The sequence below is a fragment of the Parus major genome, chromosome 2 (genome assembly GCF_001522545.3).
Source record: "Parus major isolate Abel chromosome 2, Parus_major1.1, whole genome shotgun sequence".
Classification (NCBI taxonomy): Eukaryota; Metazoa; Chordata; class Aves; order Passeriformes; family Paridae; genus Parus; species Parus major.
The window spans coordinates 10,328,398-10,349,056 of NC_031769.1; the positions used below are offsets into that span (position 1 = coordinate 10,328,398).

The 20,659-nt window shown below is 42.4% G+C and overlaps 1 protein-coding gene across 1 annotated transcript in view; it reads right to left on the reverse strand.

Moving 5' to 3' along the window:
* The window catches only part of ADARB2 (adenosine deaminase RNA specific B2 (inactive)), a 299,955-nt gene that overhangs the window by 34,384 nt on the left and 244,912 nt on the right, over nucleotides 1-20,659 (reverse strand). The window contains exons 5-6 of the mRNA XM_015618946.3: nucleotides 8,862-9,030; nucleotides 2,099-2,250 (exon numbers count right to left, since the gene is read on the reverse strand). Coding sequence (XP_015474432.1) covers nucleotides 2,099-2,250; nucleotides 8,862-9,030 — 321 coding nt within the window. The remainder of the gene's footprint in view (nucleotides 1-2,098; nucleotides 2,251-8,861; nucleotides 9,031-20,659) is intronic.

Sequence of the window (20,659 nt, forward strand, 5' to 3'; positions counted from 1 at the left end):
CACGATTATATATTTTTAAATGCAGCTGCTTGTATATCTTGTTATCTACAGAAGCATTCCCTCATTAGCTGGGAGATTTATCTTTGGTCTTTGAAGAAATCCATGGGCCAAGCAGGGTTCACCTCCAGGGCTGGGTTCAGCTGCATATAATCAGGCAGCACAGGCTGTCAGCTGCCCACAGCACCAACCTACTCATGCCAGGAAGAGCAGAATCCAGCCTGGACAGCCTTCGGCTGCTTTTGAGAACGGAACACATTTTAAAAATAATTACAGATTTTGATGCTTTCAATTGTCATGTCAGCTGAGAGGTGCACTAGGAAACCTGCCTTCTGGAAAACATGAGTGCCTTTAACCAAACATAAAGCCCTTTTTAGATATTTCTTGATACACCTATAGGTGGGAGGCCAAAGATCATCATTGTTTTTTGATATTCTTAAGCAGTCCTTTTTTTTATTTTTAATTTTGGTTTAAAATGAATATGATAATTAAGATGCTGTCTTTTAATTTTGTTAATTAATCAGGAATTTGTTGATTTGATTTTGAGTTTTAAGCATTTACTTGCTTTTGTTCATTTTGTAAACTCTGCTGACACAATGCAGAAATCATGTCAGGCAAGGACCACATTTCCTTCCTGAACAGGCACATTCTGCTTTCCTGCCCCAGCAAGCTGCTGTTTCACTAGTGAAAAAAATTCTAGTCTGGGAAAAAGAATACCTAATCATTAATAAATAACTTATACAAATCAGAAATCACAAAGGAGTGAAACCACCGTCTGATGGATTTGCCTGTGAGGAAGTGAGGTTGTTGTGCGACCTTGGGCGATAAATTAATTTTACATTCCCGTGTCTATGCTTCCTCCTCCATCCATTCTTTTGTCCTGCCTGCCCCACATTCAAGGTAGTCAGGGCAAGGACTATTTCTCATTATGTGAACATTTAGCAGCCATCACTATGGGCTTTGCAGAGCTGTAAAATGCACATATGAGGAGCAGTAGCTGGGACAGAGATAAGAGAGTAGCATGTGCCTTGTGTATTGGACCATGGGGTGACAGGCAGGTGGGAACAAGCCACAGATCTCTGGAGTCCCCTGTCCCTTGTTGGGGGCACTCCCTGTGGCTAGTCAGGGACACAACTGGTGCAGTGGGGAAGCAACAAGGGCGTGCCTCTGCCATGGCAGGGCATGGACAGGGACATCATGTGTGGGGAGTGACGAGGTGAGAGTGCTGGGTCATGGTGGAGATGGGATTTGTCACCATGGACAACAAGCTCTGCAGGTCTGCTGGTGGCACACATTGGCTGAAGGGCCAATTTATTTGTCTCTTTTGCAGGATCTCCTCTAGAAAAGAAATCCCTGGAAAATCATGTGTTTGCTTGAATGCCATAGGTATGGTTCCAGGGACTCTAAGGCTGACCTGGTGGACTCCAGCAAACCCACCTGCCATGCAGTGACCATGCAATGTATTTGACACAGGCAGCATGGCTTTGGAAAGATCCCTTCCATAAGGGTCTTGCCATTATTTGCTGCAAGTGCAGGTGATATTTGGAGAGAGTCTGATGAGCAATCAACACTACAGATGAGCTGTATCATGTATGATATCATATCAGTGCTCTACTTCAGACTCCAGCTGCTGCAGCCTGCTTTTGGTGAAAATGCAACCATTCAACCCATATGTACTCTGTGAACCCTAAGAAGAGTCTTTGCATCTCCAGTTAGAGCCCTGATCCTCTGGTCCAGCCTCTGGCCATGGCTTCAAGAATCTCTTTGATCACAGGGATGCTTTCCAAAACACTTATTTATTTTTGGGGCTGTCTGTGCCAAGCAGGAAATGCAGGGATGTATTCCCCAGCAGAGCCATGGAGCCCCAGGTGTGGATTTTCCCTCCACACCTTCCCCCAGCACACAGGACCAAGCACCAGTTGCACAGACAGACACACGCTCTCTAAAGCCTGTAGTGCTTTTGCTCTCAAGTGAAACACTTTCTGCCAGCAAAGAAGGGGAACAAGAAGGATCTTAAAAACAACCCAAAAAAAGACAAAAAAAAAAAAAGACAAAAAAAGCACCCAAAGGAGGAAAAGGAGGAGGAAGATTATTTCCTTACAGTCGGTTGTGATTTCGTAGGGGGAGTTGAGGCGCGCGTCTCCGCAGGGGGAAGTGCTCACGTACAGATGGAACAGGATGTTCTCCCGCAGCCTGTAGCCTCCTTCTTTTAATCGCACGAAGATTGATCGTTCCCAGTCTTCTCGCCGTTTGCTATGATCACAAAAGAGGTTCCAGGTCATTTGTTACATGCCAAATCAGAAACATTTCTGTGCTCTCTCTCCCCCCTTTTCTCCCTCTGCTTGTTTGTTTGTTTTTATTAGCACTCGGCATCATATATTTTGCCTAGTGACAACAAGAGAAAAACAATAAGCTTCTCCAGGTGAAGAAATGTGTGAAGGAGGTCAAAACTGCCAAAGGGCTTTTGGCTTGCTTACCTAAGATATATTCTAATGATAAAATGTGGATTTTGAAGGGTAACTCTCCTTCCTCACATACATGGATGCATAAACACACATTTTAAAGTGGTTCTGGTGCATGAAAAAATGAGTTCTCTTAGGCTCTCACGTGAACACATCAGCTCTGCTGACCACAGTGCCTAGGCACATGTTAGAATCCCATTAACATCAATCACCACAGCTGAGGTGTGTTCATATGCTCCACTGAAGAGACCCTCAAACAAAGCACCCCAATTTTATGACTGCTGCCAGCCCTCCCTGCTCCCCAGGTGTTGCTCTTTCCCCCCATTCCACCTGAGCCACCTACAAGTGCTCCACCCAGGCCAGCAGGGTCCTCTTGGTCACCCGGCATTTTTGGAAATCAGAAGCCATCTTAAGAAGTGTGGACAAAACTTGTGTGAGCTTGTCTCAGCTGAGTTGAGAAAGATACTTACTGAGATGAAGCGTTTATCTTTGCAGTGGTTCAGCAGCTAGATGGGGATGCAGTGCACATATTCCATTAGCAGCAGCTGCCCGGGAGGCCAAACCCTCCCAGTGCTGCCGTTTGCAGCAACAGCACAGCATTAAAGCTCTGCTGCTGTGCAGCTCCTCCAATGAGTTACATTTGGGAAGATATGGGTGATTTCTCTGACAGACAGCTGCCTCTAATGCGTGAATTTGGGCAACGGTCACAATTATAATTTTGAAGGTGAAAATGTGATTGGTGAAATTATGATAAGACTCCCTTTGATGGCCTGGTCCTTCCCTCAAAAACTCAAGGGTCTTTTTGGGGGAATATCTCTGACCAGAACAGCACCTGCAGGTATTGGTTTTCCTAGGGTGCTGTTAATAAGGTGGAATCCCACCCGTTTAATTCACTACAGGACAGCCCATTAACCGAGGCGGGTTCTGCCTGTCCCTGCCTCCCAATAGTGCAAACAGGGGTGCTTTTTACTCAGCCTTTGAGCGAGTCCTTGGCTTTCATCCAAGCTGCCTCTGCCTGTTTTCTCCCAGTGCAGCCTCTGTGCTATTGAAGCTGTTTGGCTGTCACTCTTCCATGGTTTGGGTGTTTTGTCATTTTTTGATGCCAGGATGCGTTTGCTGTCAGGAGGAATTTACAGGCACATTAGCTCGCCTGTCAGGGACAGGGAGTCACACCCGCTGCCGAGCTGGGGCTGCCACATACAGCTCCTTCATTTTCTGCTGGCTGTGGTGGAATTTCCCAACTGCACTAATTATATTATCGCCCTGATACAAGCCTCTGAAATAATAAAATCTCTATAAGTCCTGATGCTTGGACTTTTAGAGGAATTGCAGGTAGTTCTAAATAATTTACTGCAAAATCAGCTGGGAGAATACAGAGCTGTGCAGTCCAAATGCCTACTATTATTACATTAAATCTCACCAGAGTGTGGGGGGGCAGCTAACAGTACTTGGAGACAGTTGCTATGTAGGGTTGAGCAGTCATGCTTTGGGCTGGATTTTAGGAGTTCAGCTTGCATCCTGTTTTCACTGGTCATTATTTTTCACTGATTAACCTTGCTCTCTTACCTCTTTATGAGAACCAACAAGGGTCTGTGGTCAGTGTGGCTGCCAGGCTGGGTGATAGACAGCTGCTCTAAAAATAGTTGGCAGGGCTGGAGGGCAAGGCAGCTTGACTCTCTCCTCCAGCAGACTGAGGCTCTTCATATCACATGGGGTCCTGACCTGCCTTTGGGATGGTTTTTTAGGAGCTGAACTCAAACATGAGGTTCATTCCTGCACTGAATAGACTTCATAACAAAACTCAGCGGGTATTGTTGGAAAAGTTTGGGTTGCAACACCATCTGCCTTGGCTTAGTAAAGATTCTTGTGCATGGGGTGTTTGGCGTATTTCAAAACCCAGGGGGACCTTGTAAAAATGGTCCAGGTAAAGCATGAGATGCACTTCTGCAAAGTCATCTCTACTCTAGCACCAGTACCCTTGTGCTTTGCCTCTGGGACAGGCGTTTTGAACTGTGAGAGGGAAAATGAGTTTGCATCAGCTGTTCTTTACAATGTCCTTTGCACAGCCATACACAACCTGCACAAAGCCCACAGTGAGCCCACAGATCCCATTCATGGATGGCATTAAAGTGTCATTTCTGCATGCTGGCAGTGGCTAAAAGAGCAGAATTCATCCCTAAACCTTTTCCTGTTATGAATTTCTGTGGGAGTTAGGATTTGAAGCTCAATGAAGAGGAACATTTAAGAATGTGCTAAATTCTAATCTTTTGCTTAAGTTCATTATTCAGCATAACACATGCCCATGTTTTGAGCTGACTTTAAGAAGATACTTAAGCACATGGTTCTGATTTAATATATATTACCCATTTTGGTGAAACAAAGGCAGACAAGCAGAAGAACAGTTTTTAGCATGTAAATATTTGTATGTACAGGAAGTTTCTACTTCCTGTTCCTGTTCTACATACAACAATAGAGCATCCTAGAGAAAATAACACCAGGCTTAGTAGATGTGTAACAAGAGCTGATTTTCCTGGAAAAAATAACTTAACAGGACTGGATTAGGATTATTCCTTGCTTTTTATGTATAAAATAAACAGTGGTTTGCATCTGACTTGCTGGAAGAGCTTACCTTCTGGTAAAATCATCTCCCTGGCATCTGAAGAGTGCACTACAACAGCAAGCCTACTGTGGTGCTGATTTATTTTAAAGATACTCTATTAATTTTATTTTTCTTGTTGTATTTTCTTTTTGTCCCTGTTGGCCAGCTGGTATAAATAATACCACTGAAAATTATGTGAATTTTCCTACCACCATTGCAAGACAATCATACTATCGTATTTGTGTGCTTTTTGATGGTGATTCTTAGAAAAAGCTTCTCAAAAGGTCTTTCTTGTCCTTCTTTTGAACATCAGAAAATTTATGTCTTATTTCTCATCTCTTTCGTGAAAGTCTGGAGAACTGGAGGATTATGGTTGTCATAAAAATGAAATCTGGGAGGGCTAAGGGTTTTAATCAGACTGGTTAGAAGCTGACAGGTTTTAGTTGTGCTTTTAGCTTTTATTTAACTCAAGCTCTAGACAATGAATTGTTGAAAGAAAGTTTCCTTTTGAAGTATTTGTCACTCTTGCTTCTTAGAAAGGATAAAGTTCCCATTCTGGAACTCTTTCCCAAGAAAAGTCAGGAAAGTCACACCTCTTCTAGCAATAAGAAGAGAAGGGGGAAAAAAAGCAATTTGAATAATGCTGCAACATTGGCTTGTGGATGGAATTGCTCTGCAGCTTAAATATTTGAAGAAGTTGCCATATTCTCTCTTTAGAGAAATGGAAGAAAATTTGCCCCAGCACATGGCAGTTCATCTCACTCCAATAGAAACCTGAACAGGTCTGCTGAGTTCCACCTCAGAGATGCCCATTTCTCTCCACTGCTGATCAAAGGAGTCTTGGGGATCTGGGTGTGACATATGACTGCCACAAAGTAAATTAATTCAGTGAATCCCTGTCTCCTCACCATCAGTTTTATATCCTGGCCCTTGCTTTCTCCAGCCTGCTTGCCTTTGCTCTTAGAAGCCTTCATGCTACACTCAGCCAAGCATGTGTTTTACTTCTACTGAGATGAATGGTAGTATTTGTAAATTCTGGAAAAAAGGTTCCTTTTCAAAGACAGCATCACACAGAAAAGTATTTCTTGCACTGGAAGATCCTAAATGTTGAAATCCAGCTGCTGAGACCACTCTCAGCAGGTAGGCTTGGTGGGAGGAAGGTATGTGGAAAATAGGAAATACTTTCCACAGAACAAACCTGCCTGTTCCATAGTGAATGATGGAAAATTTATGTTTTGTGAGTCAAGAATGATGCTCTCAAAAGAAAACCATCTTTTTGGTTTCAGTTAATTTATGACTTTGTACAACAGTTGCCTGGCCTGGGAGAGGAGTTTAATTTGGGCCAGGTTAATGCAAATGTATTACAATAGCTTTGTGTTTCCCCAAACCTGAGGAGATTGTGTTCAGGTAGTCCTAGGGGAGCTGAGTTACCATGTCAGTCCTAAAAACTCCATCCTTATAGCTATGTGGCAGCAGCATTGTGTGTTTTCTCTGTGAAAAGGAGACGTCTTTTTTTCCAGAGAAAAAGGTGTAAATAGCCTTGACAATTCTGGTTGAGATTTTTAGGGTGTGTGCTGGTCAGACAAGTAGTGGTGCCTGGTCTTGGCTGAACAGAAAATGATTTGAAGTTATGGTGAACAGAGCTCGTGCTGCACTGAGGATTCTCTTAACAAAAGGTTGTTAACATTGATCCAAATAAAATAATAATATGACTGAACATGTTAGGGAGGTGGATCAATACAATAGTTTAAGATACAGTGTTAGCACTTGCTTCCCAAGAGACCATAGCACAAAGCAAGTATTAGGGCTCCTACACTGCTGAAAACATAATAATTTAATGTAAACTTGAAAGCAATTCAGAATGAAATAGAGAGAATATTGTTTTTGATTAACCCTTCAGTGCTCTTGTCCTCCTTTGTTAGCCAAACCCACGTACTCAATATACTCTCTTGTCTTCAGCTCCAGCCCGAAGTGAAAATAGTCATTATTCCTGTTATTGTTGCTTAGGTGCAACAGTATTACAGGTGCTCACAATAACACACAATCCTGCTTAGATTAACCCTTGTGTCTGTGACCTGATGCAAAACCTGAAGCCAAAGAAAGTTTTTGCACTGAGTTTAATAGCCTTCAGAAAAAGTCACATGAATCTGCACTCAAGAATGGAGGGCAGAAGAATGACTGATAAAGAGGTTTATTTGTTTGTTTTCCTTAATTTCTTCATTCCTTCTATATGATGTCACCTCAGCTTCACTTCTGCTCAGTTTTCACATCATAGGATAATTCAGGCTGGTAAGGACCTTAAATCTCTGTCCCCACGTCCTTCTCAAAGTAGTTTGACAGATTGCTTGAGGTTCTCTGTGCTCAGATTTTGAAAATGTCCATGACAGGAGGGAGACTGCACAACCCTTCTGAGTGACCTGTCCCACTGCTAGCCTGTCCCCATGGGAAAAATGAGTCCTCAGACTGAGCTTCTCTTGTCTCTGTGTGTGCCTCTGGTCTGTCGCCTTCTCACGGCACACCTTGGTAAAAGGTGTCAGCTCTGTTGTGCTGCTGACATGCTTTGCTGGCTCTGCCATCCCACCTGCAGCCTGGCCAGGTCCAGATCTGTCAGCACTTCCACCAAGTGGAAGCACTTCCAAGTGCTCTGGCCCCTGAGACTCTGGGCAGCCACTGCTCAGCCTGTGCCAGATGGTTGACATCATTCCTTTGGGACACCCAAAACTGCACATAGTATTGCAGATGTGGTGCAATGAGTGCTGGTTAGTGGTGGATGCACACATCCCTTGGCAGACTCTTCATGCTTCCCAGGATCCTGCTGACCCTCTCTGTTGTTGGGCACACCTCTAGCAAATGTCCTGCTTCCTGTCTGCTTACAAACCCCATCCCTTCTCAGCAGAGCTGCTCCCCAGCCTGAATTTCTTTCCTTCTTGGTGGAAAGGAGGAAGGTCATTCTTTCCTCCTTGGTGTGGGGTTTGCATTTGTCCTTGCTAAGATTTCTGCTAAAGTTCCCATCCCTCCAGCCTGCTGGGATGACAGACCAGCCCTCAAGCATAGTGACTGGTCCTTCCCACATTTTGGTGTCCTCTGCAAAGCTTATAACCAAGCACTAGATAACCTGTTCCAGATTGTTGATAGACATGATCAGAGAAAAGACAGCATTCTGAGGTACCCCACTTATTGCTATCTTCCAAGCAGTGTATGACCCACTAACCATTTAAATGGTAACAAGGTGGATTTGGCTGAAGACAGAAACAATAACTCCACTGTAATGATTCTACATGCTATAACATTTTAAAACATCATAAAGAAGAAGTGAGTGATAGCATCTTACACTTTGGCACAAAGTTTACTGTGCAGTTAACACTCATTGGTTCTCTAGTGAGTCAATGAAGACATTAATGATCAATAAATCACTTCTTTGAGATCTTTCAGGAGCAGCAAGAAAAGACAAGAAAATGGCTGCATTAAGCAAAATGACTCCCTTCAAGTCTCTGGTCAGTGAATGATGCTAATAAGCCTGCAAGTAAAGATTTGTACAAAATCATCAGGCATCATAAACCCCAGCTTTATGAGTCATATCTAATTGCTACTGAAAGAGAATCAGCTGAAGTAAAGCAGCTCATGACCCAACATTTTGGACTACCTAACTCTCAATTTTTTTTTGTGCAGTGTATTGTTCCTTCATCACTGAAAGGCTCGGAAAAAAATGACATAAAGAAAAAAATACTTCAGTTGTCTTGAGGATGGATCTGTTCCACTGAAGGCAATGTAGCAGCCCCCAAAAATCAAGAGAATTCAGTTACCTTAAGTGTAGCTCCAGCTGTGAGTAGAGGAAGTGAACAAATGCCCTTCTTGCCACAATTTCTGCATGGCAGTCGTTGACCGCAAGCCCTTGGTCATTTATGTATTCCCCATTTATACATTTGGTACCCGATGACAGCACAATAACCTGAGCTTGCCTGATGTCCAAACCTGTAGGAAGAAAAACAGAAGTGCTGTGAAATTGCTGGGGGTGAGTATGATACTATGGCTGTTAGAGTCCTGACAGCACACGCTTTGATGTGGCAGCCAGACAGCCCTAATGGGATGCTTGTTAAGGTGATGATATGGCCTTTGGAATATGCAGGAATCTCACATCTCTGTGTTATTAGAATAATAAGGTCTATATTTCAGTCTTGGTTCTAATTCCAAGATAAAAGCTCTCCGTGAAGTTTACTTGTTAAATCAATAACTACATCATAGCAGAGCATATGCTGTAGGGAGGCAATAAAGATCTCCTGCAGTGCTGATAAATGGCCAGGTTTTTATGAGCTGTTGAAGACATTTTCTGATGGGAACACATACTCCCTAAAATATTAGGTTTCATTCCTGTTGCACTCTAAGTACTAAGTAAAATAGAAGTAACTTCTGGGGCTGCTCTTTAAAATCATGAAGAAAATACCCCAACAGATTTCACTTTCAGTCCAGTTTCCTTTCAGCTTCTCCAAGGGCAGCTACATCAGTGCTCTTTTCAGTGTGGTCTCAGGGATGGAGCATTTATCACTGAGACCAGCTTTGTTCATCTGTTGCCTCTCCACATAATGGTGATGACAATTGAAAGATGTCCCTTACTTGGTCCAGATAGACACTTTCTAGGAATAAATCCTAATTTATTTGGAGTCAGTTGTGAAATACTTAGAGACTTCAACAGGACCTGGCTTTCACTCTAAAACATAGCTCATTCAGCCCTGTGGACAATTTCAAAGTAGAATTTAGAATGAACTGAGCCCAAAATGAAATTATATTTTGAAATACACATCCCAGGACTCATCTCTTTAAATATCAAAGAAAAAGGGAGCGGCTCTTGGGAAAAAGAACTTTTTTGCCTGATAGGTGCTTCCTCTAGAAGTGCCAAAGTAGCCTCTGAGTGTAGGGCTGTGTTTGACACAATGGCTGTGTGTAGGCAAACACCTGCACAGTACAGCACAGGGCTCAGACTGTTGGTGTTGGTGTGGCTGTGCCCAGGCAGTGTCACCTGAAATGCCCTTGATGTCCTGCCCAACATCTGCCTGCTGTCTGGGAAGTCCAGGAGCTTCTGCACACTCCCCATGCATCACACATGGAAATCCATCTAGAGGCTCAATGAAAACACATGCCCATGTTTTGGCAACTGAATCAAGACCTTAAAATGTGACAAGTCAATGATGAAGACAGGTCTGAGACTGCAAATACCCATAGGAGGAAGGAAACAATCTTCCTGTGGGCCATGGTGATGCTGTTTCTCTGGTATTACTTTAGCTTTAGAAAAGCTTTAGGAAAAATTTTATAGAGTCAGCAAAAATATTTTTTTCCTCTTACAAGGTCTACCAAATATCAGAAAAATGGAAAAATTGCAGAGATTTTTTTGGTTTGGCATGTCTGGGGCCATGTTTCCTTATAAAATCTACTGGTGTTAAAGGACAAAAGAGCTGAATGGAGAAGGAAATATTTTAAACAAAAGGATTGATGCTGCCAATGATTTCCCAATTAATAAATACCATCAACAGCCCTTCATAATCCCCACACAGCACTTTGACTAGTAGTGGATGATGTGCTGCAGCACTGTTCCCATGCTTAATGAATATAATTGCAAATGATATCAAAATTATTTCATGCCTATATCAATACAAAAGCTACATCAGTAATTGAAAGGTTTAGTAGTGATGTGGCATTGCAGCATTGTGGCATTTGTAGGAGAGGTGTAAGTATTGTGAAAAATTCAGTTAATCACATCTGAGCCCCTGGTTGTGAGAGTCTCATACAGAAATTTTTACAGGTACTAGTGACAAAGTACACATCACTGTATGCCTCTGCTGAGAGTTTAATCTCTATTTGTTACTATAGATGTGGCCCTAAAAAAGTGTTTTGGAGTATTTATTGGGGAGGAAAAAAAAGAGCTGAAAACCCAAGAAGTGAAGATGGGAGAAATGGAGAGAAGAAAAAGTCTTTGTTTATTCTGTTTTTTTTACTAGGTAAAAAGTTGAGGTGGAAAAATTACTCCTTGCCTACAAAGAAAAGTGCTTATTGTCTGTACATTAAAATTGCTTTGCTTTAGGGTCACTGCTTTCATGAGAAAAGTAATAGGTATCTTAGATAGTGACATGTCCATCTAGTTAACAGTGTCTTTCACATGCACTAACATCAAACATTTCATGGACCACTGCCTGCCACTGAGGTGTTTGAGTCCCACTCAGCATCTCAAAAAGCAGTGTATATTTTCTTCAACAGTATGTAATATCTTCCTTGGGTGCAAGGTCCATGAAAAGAATCAGTTATTTTTTTGTTCTATGTTATTTATTTACTGCTGTAGATAGAGCCTTATTTACCTCAGCACAGCAGGAGAACACCAAGAGGCAATTCCCTCCTACAGAAACTCGTGAGCCTCTCTGTCTGCCCCTGAGGACCTCTGTCAATACTGCTTCTCAGGGCAGTGAGACCAACTGCTTCCTTCTCCTGACATTAGCATGCCCCTGGTGTGCCTCCCCCTCTCCCCCTTCACCTCGTGCTCGAAGCACCAGGCTCTGAAAATACAGAGCAAGCCACCTGGGTAAGCCCTCCTGCTCTGGGATCTACACCTTCCTCATCCCCCCAATCAGCCCAGTACACAGTGTGATGGCTTTTAGTTTTTCAATCATTTTGTCCACAAATAAACTTAACTCTTTTTCTCCTCTCAGATGAGGGTAAGCTGGTGAATGCCCTCAGAATTTTCTGTAAGGTCTGGATTTATTCACAAATGAATGAAACAGAAAGGCACCCAACACCTGTCAGATGCAGCAATAATATGAATCCCTCTGATGCTGTTTGCTATCACAATGTCCACCTGCACAGCAATAGCCAGTGTGCTCAGGGTGCTCATGTTTGGGTGAATTAACCCAATTAATGTTGGTTTTCAGTGATAAGGGGCCCCAATAGGTAGCTGTGTGTGGACACAGCCAGGGTGTTTCCCAGTCCTGGCAAGGTTCATGAGCTTGCAGAACATCACTTAGATGTTGCCTGGGGCTGGGAGGCAATGGCTTCCAAGAATTTGCAGAAGCAGTCTGTGTTAAACATTAAAGATCTCCATGTATTTTCCATTTGCAGAAAATAATCCATGCTCTTCTATGCTCAGAAATACCCAAGAGATATGTCTCACTGTTGTGGCACTTGGAAACCCAGGTGTACATGACTTATGCATTAGCTCTGAAATATTTACACCTCACTGGGGAGCCAAATGGAGAAAGTGATCTGTGACCAACGTAGCACTGCTCAGTGCTGCCTGTGAGGGCACCCAGCATGATGAGAAATACTTCCAACAACCTGACACTTGTCCGCTGTGTTCAGGAGCATACATGCTAACAGGCTGTCCTCTTGCATGCCTTGTTTGGTACATACACAGAGTTGGAGGTTTATCCCCTGTGTAATGTTTGATATTATTGCCAGTGAACATGGGAGGAATTCTTCTCTGAAAGCAGGACGTGATGCCTGGCTGATGAAGGCAGACTTTAGCATTGACTAATCACACTGGCATTTTAGGCAGCATTTCTAGCTCTGGAGCCTAGATATTTGCTTCAGTGATTCAGAATTAATAGGCACTTCTCTACATTTGTCTATTTTTCATTAAAACCAGTAATTACTAACTCTTGTTATCAATGTTTACTTCCTATTTTATTTTGCTTGCAGAATACTTCAAATTTCTCAAGTCATTTCTATTTATGAAAGTTGAGCTCCCTCATAAACATTGATTAATTGAACCTCAGACAGGCAGCAGATCCAGACTGCACATCCTCAAGCCATGCCTGGGAAAGCTATTGGCTTTGTGAGTGCAGAATCCTACACGAACAGCAACTGGCACCACCAGCCTTATGGCACCACCCTGCTCAGGGCTGTACAGCAGGGTTTGACCCAGGACAAAGATTGCTCCTCACAAGACTCATGTTCTTACTGAGGGGAGTCAATCTCAGGTGAAGGATCCAGGGATGCAACTGCATTCAGGTTATTTGACAAACAAGGAGAAATGGGCTGCATTACTGTGACCTTAACTCCTGACCCGCTGGTTGTCAGAGCTCATGAGGCATTTCCTACCCTCGCTGCCTTCTGCAAAGTAATGTTTGAGGAGACATTAGCTTAAAAGTAACTAGTGAACGATCTATAACAGGCACCTGCATTATGTTTCTATTATTTGCCTAAAGACTTCTAATAGTTTTCAATTTGAAAAGGAAATGGAGCAGGGGAGAGGAAATTGGGAAGCTGTGTCAGCACAGCGGCTGTGTCCTGGCTAACACGCTATTGCTGAGGACAGCTGAGAGAGCAGAGAGGGAATTCACTACAATTTATCTTGACAAATTCTGACAATTAATTAATTGCATTTTAAAACAAAAATGTACACATAAATGGCACACTGCCTTTGATCACAGATTCAATCTAATGATCCAGTGAGGTAACAATCCTTTCTGGTGCTCTGCTGAAAGCCTGAGCCCATCCTGGGTCTAGGGGCAGGAACTCGTCTCACAGCCAGGCAGGGGGAACCTCGAATCCCCCATGTTCATTTTTTGTCTGTCAGTGATAGTGCAGACTTTCATGTCATAGCTGAGCTGAGTGGGTTTTATTATAAGCCATTTCCAGTTTGCTGACACCAGCAGGGAATTCATTTCAGCTGTTCTGGATAACCAGAGTTTAGATGTCTGAAGCTGAGCTAATTGCTGTGGACTCTCTTTATAGTCAAAGGAGAGGAATTTTCCTAGGAAGTGATTCATCTGGCCTAGTTTAGATTTGGTTTTTTTGATAGTCTACACTACATCTCAGTATTGCCAGCTTCTCTTATGAACTCTGAAGACCTATGGACAGCCAGAAGAAGTAAACCTGTGGAGATATGCTCTTAGTAAGATTTCTTTTCCTAGCAGCAAAATACTGATCAAAACTCCCAAAATAATAAGAGGGCAAGAAATCCAGGGCCTTTACATTTCCCCCCCTTATGTTTAAACTTTTTGAGATAATTTTTTTCAGCTTTTTTTCCTCCACAACAACTAAGGATAATTGTATCAATGTTAGTATATTCAAGATGGTCATTTTGCCTTGAGCTGAACTACTACACACAGAAAGCAGACAGGGCTGTCTTCCCTGCATAACCTCCCAAAACCAGGCCTGCAGCCACAGAGCTTGCCACAGAAATGATTCAGAAAGATGTTGAGAAGAGAGAGTAAGCAAGCAAAAATATGAACGTTTGCTCAGCAGATAAGCTGGATGTGGAGAGCTGGCTGACTACAGTTATGAGCTGGGCTTTTAAGTCAGCTATGGCCATAAACACAAAATACCTACACTCATCCACTTGGAGACACAGCTCTACCAATAAAGCAAGTGAGTTTTGGCTAGTCTAGTCAATGCTTCCACTGATTTTAGGAGAGTTACTCTTCTAGTGGGCTATGATCATTAGGACCTTCCATAAGAATGAGTTTGTAGCCTTGCATAATTTTGTGTTAGAAAAGGAAAATCAAAACTATGAGGCAATTGCAAGAGGCGCAGACTGGTACCTGCAATCAGCAAACTGAATCACACTGGCTGTGTATCAGAGAACTGTGCATTTCAGTGAGCCTAATTCACACAGAACAGGATGGAGTTTACAACTGCTAATGCCAGAATACAACTGGGATCACACTTTGCTTTCTCAGCAGCTGGCACGACATGTAGAGAGGCACCAGTCAAGTATGGAAGTGAATATTGCACTGCATGTTTTAGACCCTGCTAGTGGTAGTGAAATCTATCTTCTTCAGCATGGCACTGTGAAGACAGCTCACTGCTCGAAATATATTAATTTTAAATTAGAAAAAAATAATCAGAAAAATCTGGTTTGATTAATTAAGAAAACCCACACCTCTTTTATTGGGTGGGAGACAACTTACACAAAATGCAATGCAGTAAAAAGGAAAGCCAGAAATAATGATAGTGTAACATCAGCCCTTCTGAATAATTCATGGGATACAATTTCATGTTATTTTAAATGGTGCTGCTTCTCTCTCTGATAAGCAATAATTTTATGCTCTTTCTTTACCTTTTTTAACAAATCATTCAAAAGGATTGTCTATTGTTATCTGAAAAAACTGTATTTGGAATAATTTTCAAGGCAGCTTAATTGAGCTCTGATCACAGAGGAGGTTTTTGGTTTTTTGTGTTTTTTTTTTTTTTTTTTTTTTTTTAGTACAGTCTACTTACAGCTGAATAAGTTCAGGTTTCCATTTCAGGTTTATTTAGGGAAGGAAAATTTCTTGATGTTACATAGCACTGACAAGTCCTGCATTATTTCTCTTATCTTCTTCCCTGGCAGCCCTATCACATTCTTAGAATGGCTTTAATTTTGTAATAAGAGATAGTCAAGACATGAAAGGGCAGTGATGCTGGAAAAGCTGCCTGCAGGGATGTGCTGTGGGCACAGTCCTGCACCCCAGTGTCCCAAGGCAGATCCTTGAACCTGTGCAGAGCCCTGTGGGCACTGCGCTGCCAGGCTGCTGCCTGCCACCCCAGGAGTGGGCAATGTCCCACAGGCAATACTGCCAAAGAGGCAAAGAGCTCTTCTCCCCATCTTCTTCTCAAAAAAACCAGGGAAAGGACACATTTCTCTGGCAATTGAAACCATTGCCCCTGTATGTTAGTGCTTACATGAGGGGTAGGTCTATGGTTAGGAGTGAGGGATGTGTTTACCCAGATCCATCAGTCCATTTTCCCCACAACTTGATGATGCATCTACAACCCCCTCTATTCTGAGGCTTTAAGAGGAGTGAAATCAAGATGTGTGTGCAAGGAGGGAGCTGAGGATTGAGGGGCTGGTGTGTGGCATGGTGTACCTTGCTCTTCAGTTTTGATGTAGGATATGCACTCCTGGCACAGGGAGCTCTGCTGCCCCCAGCTCTGCATGGAGAACAAAACCACACTCATCACTAAAAAAAAAATAAACATGTATAGCCATAAGAGAAGAACTGTGTACAGCAGGGATGATTAATAGTATGCAAGTATCAATTCACACTATGCATTTATCTGCCAGCCATAAGGACTGCTGCAGCTCATTTTTTTTCTCTCCATTTTCTGTTGTACCTGTGGTTGTGATTGTGGTAATTTCAGTGACAAACAGGAACCTGGGACTTCAGTGAACACCCTGGCTGTAACCCCTAGCTCACACTGTCCCAAAGAACACCCCTGAGGTGGATGGGAGCAGCTGATCTGAAGTAGCTGACTAAAATATGGGAAGGAAGAAGCATGTTGAGGACTTAGGAAACAGAATAGCAGAAGTCTGAACAAAAGGCAGATACACAGCTAGTAAATAATAGGAACAAAGAAGTGTCTAGCAGTGAGGTTACAGATGTTTAGGGGTATAAATGGAACCGTTTTTGAAACACTGGAGTTGCACAGGGATTTCCTTTCCTTACAACAAAATGTGGGTTATGTGTAACTGAATACATTGTATTTCTGTGGAAAGAGGGGGTGTAGGGGGGGGCTCTGAGAGCTTCATATTTTCTTCCCTTATTAATGTGTTGAGGAATCCTCCCTGTGACTGTGCTGCCTAGGGAAAGCTATTCTTTGCAGAGCTCTTCATTTCCATCAGTGAAGGAGCAGGGACAGAGTCAGAGTCCTCTCTACCATGATCTCTGACCCCGCTGTGCTGGAAGCAAGAGCCAGGGTATTGTCTGACAGTGGCTGGGGCTCTCCTTTCACAGCCAGGAACAGTAAATTTTGCCCAAACCCACGGGAGTGGGGAGGGGTGGGGAGTGCACTTGTAAATAAGTTGCAAATTCAGTTCCTCTGAAACAAAAATCCCTTTCTGACACAAGCCCATTCTGTACTGTTTGCATCAGGGCATGCCTGAGAAAGGATTCTCGTGCTAATCCATTTTGCAAGGTATTTTTGTTCAGGTCTTTCCATTAAAACTCATTCCAAAGGTGGATTTCCAGTGTGGAAAACAATGGTGAGGAGTTTGCCCGAGTTGATGGGAATCAGAAGACAAAGGCAAGACTTCTGGGGGCTGTAGAGAAGAGTGACCCAGCAGGACAGAGTACATAGATTTAATATCCAAACTATGAACATGGTGTGAGTGTTTCTGAGTATCTGAAAGGTACAACCTCCAAGGAGAGAATTTGGCACTAAATTTAGAGCAGCAGAACTGAGGTCCTGAGATGACATCAAAAAAAAATAAAAGTCAGGCTGAATAACTGGTGAAAATTAGTTGCTGAAAAGTGTTGAAAGCCCCATTGTTAATTGATTAATTTAAATCTAGACTGGAAAGAGCACTTGGGAACATTCTTATGCTTGCAGGGAAATGGACTGGGTAACTTAGTGTTCTCTCCTAGTTCTAATTTCTATGGTCCATTTCTTCCCTCCCCTCGGTGGACCAAAAGGATGAAATCCCATCAGCTTTACTTCTGAGGAGTGCAGTAGGAGACAGAGCTGTGTTTGTGAGCACCAGTGCCCTTTACTTTCCCTTCCTTTCTTCAGTGTGGGCTTTGGAAATCCAGAAAGGGAGGAGGGTCAGTCAGCTCAGGCCCCTGCATGATTCACCCCCATACCATATCCTTGTGGATTTAAAAAAAAAAAATCTAAATTCATAGTGGCAGAATCGAAGTTATTTGAGGGTTTTTCCCTTTCATGTGAATTTGAAAACTCTTTTTGTCCTCAGAAGAGTTTGCACATAATTCTTAATTTTAAAGCAGGACTGAACTGCACTTTCCTGCCATGTCCTGACTGCAGATATCTGTGTTTCTCTAATAAATGTGCCACTGATATCTGAGACTTAAATAAATTGACAGTTTTAGATGCTAGTAAGAGTCTAAATTGTATGAAAAAGGATTAAATCCTGAATATGAATCTTGGCATTTAAGGGCAGGAGGAACTTGATTTTATGTGGGTTTTAAAAAAATAAAAAAAAATAATTAATTCTTTGTATTCTTTGGTGTACTTTCATCTAAAAAGATCTTCCTATTTGTTTTACTAGGTAGGTAAAGTGAAAACAATGGTTTCCAAGCCTTTATTCACCAAAGAAATTTCCTTTTTTAGGGTGAGATGCACTCTTGGTATTGACATTGGGACAGGTTCCAGTTTGCCTTATCACAGAGCAGAATGAAAGTCTGACCTTGCCAACTCCTTGCTTGACACACTTAGGAAACAGAAGTGCCTATTTTTAATTTCCATGTTTTATGCTAATTATTATACCCATCCTCTTGCCCAGTGCAATTATATGTGACACAGCGCCAGGGCCTTGTCTGCATCCAGGTTTGGAGAGGTGTTTCAACCAGAAAAATAGTTTGAGCAGCAGGAACAGAAAACTAAATCCAGAGCAGTAAATTTTCAGAGATGTAAAAAGGCTCAGCATCTGAGAAGAAAGAGATGGGAACCAGAGTAACCAGTGGGCACAGTGGGGAGCTGAAGCTGCCCAGAAGTCAGCATTACGATGTGCTGGAGATACCTATGGCTGCTTCAGCTGGTGAAAAGTGAAGGACTCAATTCCCTTCCCATTTGGTTCATTTTCCTGTGTCAGGCCTGAAACCACTGATATATGAGAGAGGTGTTTTGTCCTCTTCTTTCTGAACCTGTGCCACCAAACAGCTAAGAGGATGGAATTAAGTTAAACAATAATAGCAATGAGAGGCTGTGTGAGTGCAGGTTAGGGTGCTCATCTCCAGAAGTGAAGCTCTGATTCTGTACTTATTCCCAGCTGGTGCAAACATTTCTCCCTGTTTTTTTTATGTAAAACATATAACCTGGCCTAGAAAGTTGTCCCTGAACCTGTTTCTTTCCTACTCTATGCAAGGCTGCAGGATTGGGTCCCATCTCTCTTCAACTACTTTTTGTTCCTCAGCCCTTATTTAACAGAAATGATGAAGAAACACTCAAAGTTGCTCTTGTAGGGGGAGTACTCACGATGCCTAAACCCACATTTTAATAGAAGTGATGGCTCTGGTGGGGCCAGAGTTTTAACTGCAAAACCTCATATGTCCTTTGAGCTGGAATTTGGAAACCTAAGTCCCTTGAGCTGCAGGAATATGAGATTATGCCCATTCTAGGAGCACAGTACAAAATCCAGGAATAGAGCTGCAGCTGTGGAAAAGGGATAGTCTTAAGGGGTTCAAAACTATTTAGATAGAATCTGAAGATTATTGGTTTAGGGTTTATAAGCAGAGAAAACCAGATTTCTGAGAAAGAGTGACATATATGGTTCCTAACTACATATCTGTTTACCGACTTTAAAACATTTTGAGAAAAACTGACATTTACTGATGAACTGTCAACCTTGGCATATGTAAGAAGTCAATAATGTATGCAAGAATGTCAAATGACTTTGCACCATGTTCTTAAGATCATCAGGCAGCAGCAGGTGAAGAGACCTTCTGAGATCTTCAAAAGGATGTCAGCAGTTTGGGCACTCAATTCTGATTTCAGAAGTTTCAATTCTCATTGAAACACTGACTATCACTGGGACCAGGCTTTCAGCATCTATCTAACCATGCAAATGCCATCAGGGAGCCTAAATTACTCCTGTGCCTCTCCTCCTGAAGGAATCTTCTCTGGACACTATTCTGTAAATTGTTCACATTTTCTCTAACTGGTTTGGCTACTTGAGTGCAGCATGGGATGGAGCAGATTGACATTCTACATATGGCCTGAATGTTCTATATCCTACTGCTCTGCAACTTTCCTACTCATACTAAGGATTAGAAATCAATTGGACAGCAGCATTTCTGATTGTACTTAAACGTCAGGCTTTGTGAATCTTAATGTGACTGTAAAGAGCCATGGAGACATATTGTCAGCTTTACTTTTTTCTGTTATTCCACTTAGCAATGATTAAGATCCATTCCATGAGATACGGATGATAATTTCCCATCTTTTATCACAGCATGAAATTTCTGTTTAGGGCTCTTTTGTCCAGTTCATCTTTATTTCACACAGAATTACTGAGAAGACCTCATAATTTGCTTTTAACATCAAAATGATTGTCAGCCTTAAAAAATATATATATATAGAAGAGAGAAAATTGAAGGAAGTAATCAACTCATAATCTTTTTCTCTGAATGTTACACTGCTGTGAAAAGGACTGAACTTTCTTAATGCTTCATTTTTAACAGAAAGCATGACAAAAAGTTCCTATCAGTATTTAAACTGCTAAGATTTGTCAAACACAAAGGGGAAAATTGTGTTTAAATAGCAGTTTCATTTTGTCCCTAATGATTATGGGAGTTTTTTTTTTTTTTTCAAAGAGGGCCTCAGCAATAATAGATCATCTCTTTACTGAGTGACAGGAATTCTTTACTGTGCCTGGTGATTTCAGGTAGAGCAAAGGCCAAACTCTCTCTGTGTTGCCAATAAACAGTGTGAGTACCATCAGCCTCTAGATCACAGCACACAGTGTGAGGCTCACACCTCCCACCCTGCTCTGCCTTGCCCTGGAACTTCTTACCTCGCAGTTCTGGGGGTCAGGCAGCAGTGCCACATTGTCCCCTCCGTGCCCTGAGTGCTGGCAAAGGTGGCTGCCCTGCCTGGTGACCTGTGCTGGCACCACAGGGGCTCCTCCTGTCACCCCACAATCTGTGACTTTGGGCATTGGCCAGAGCATGTGACAGTGCCC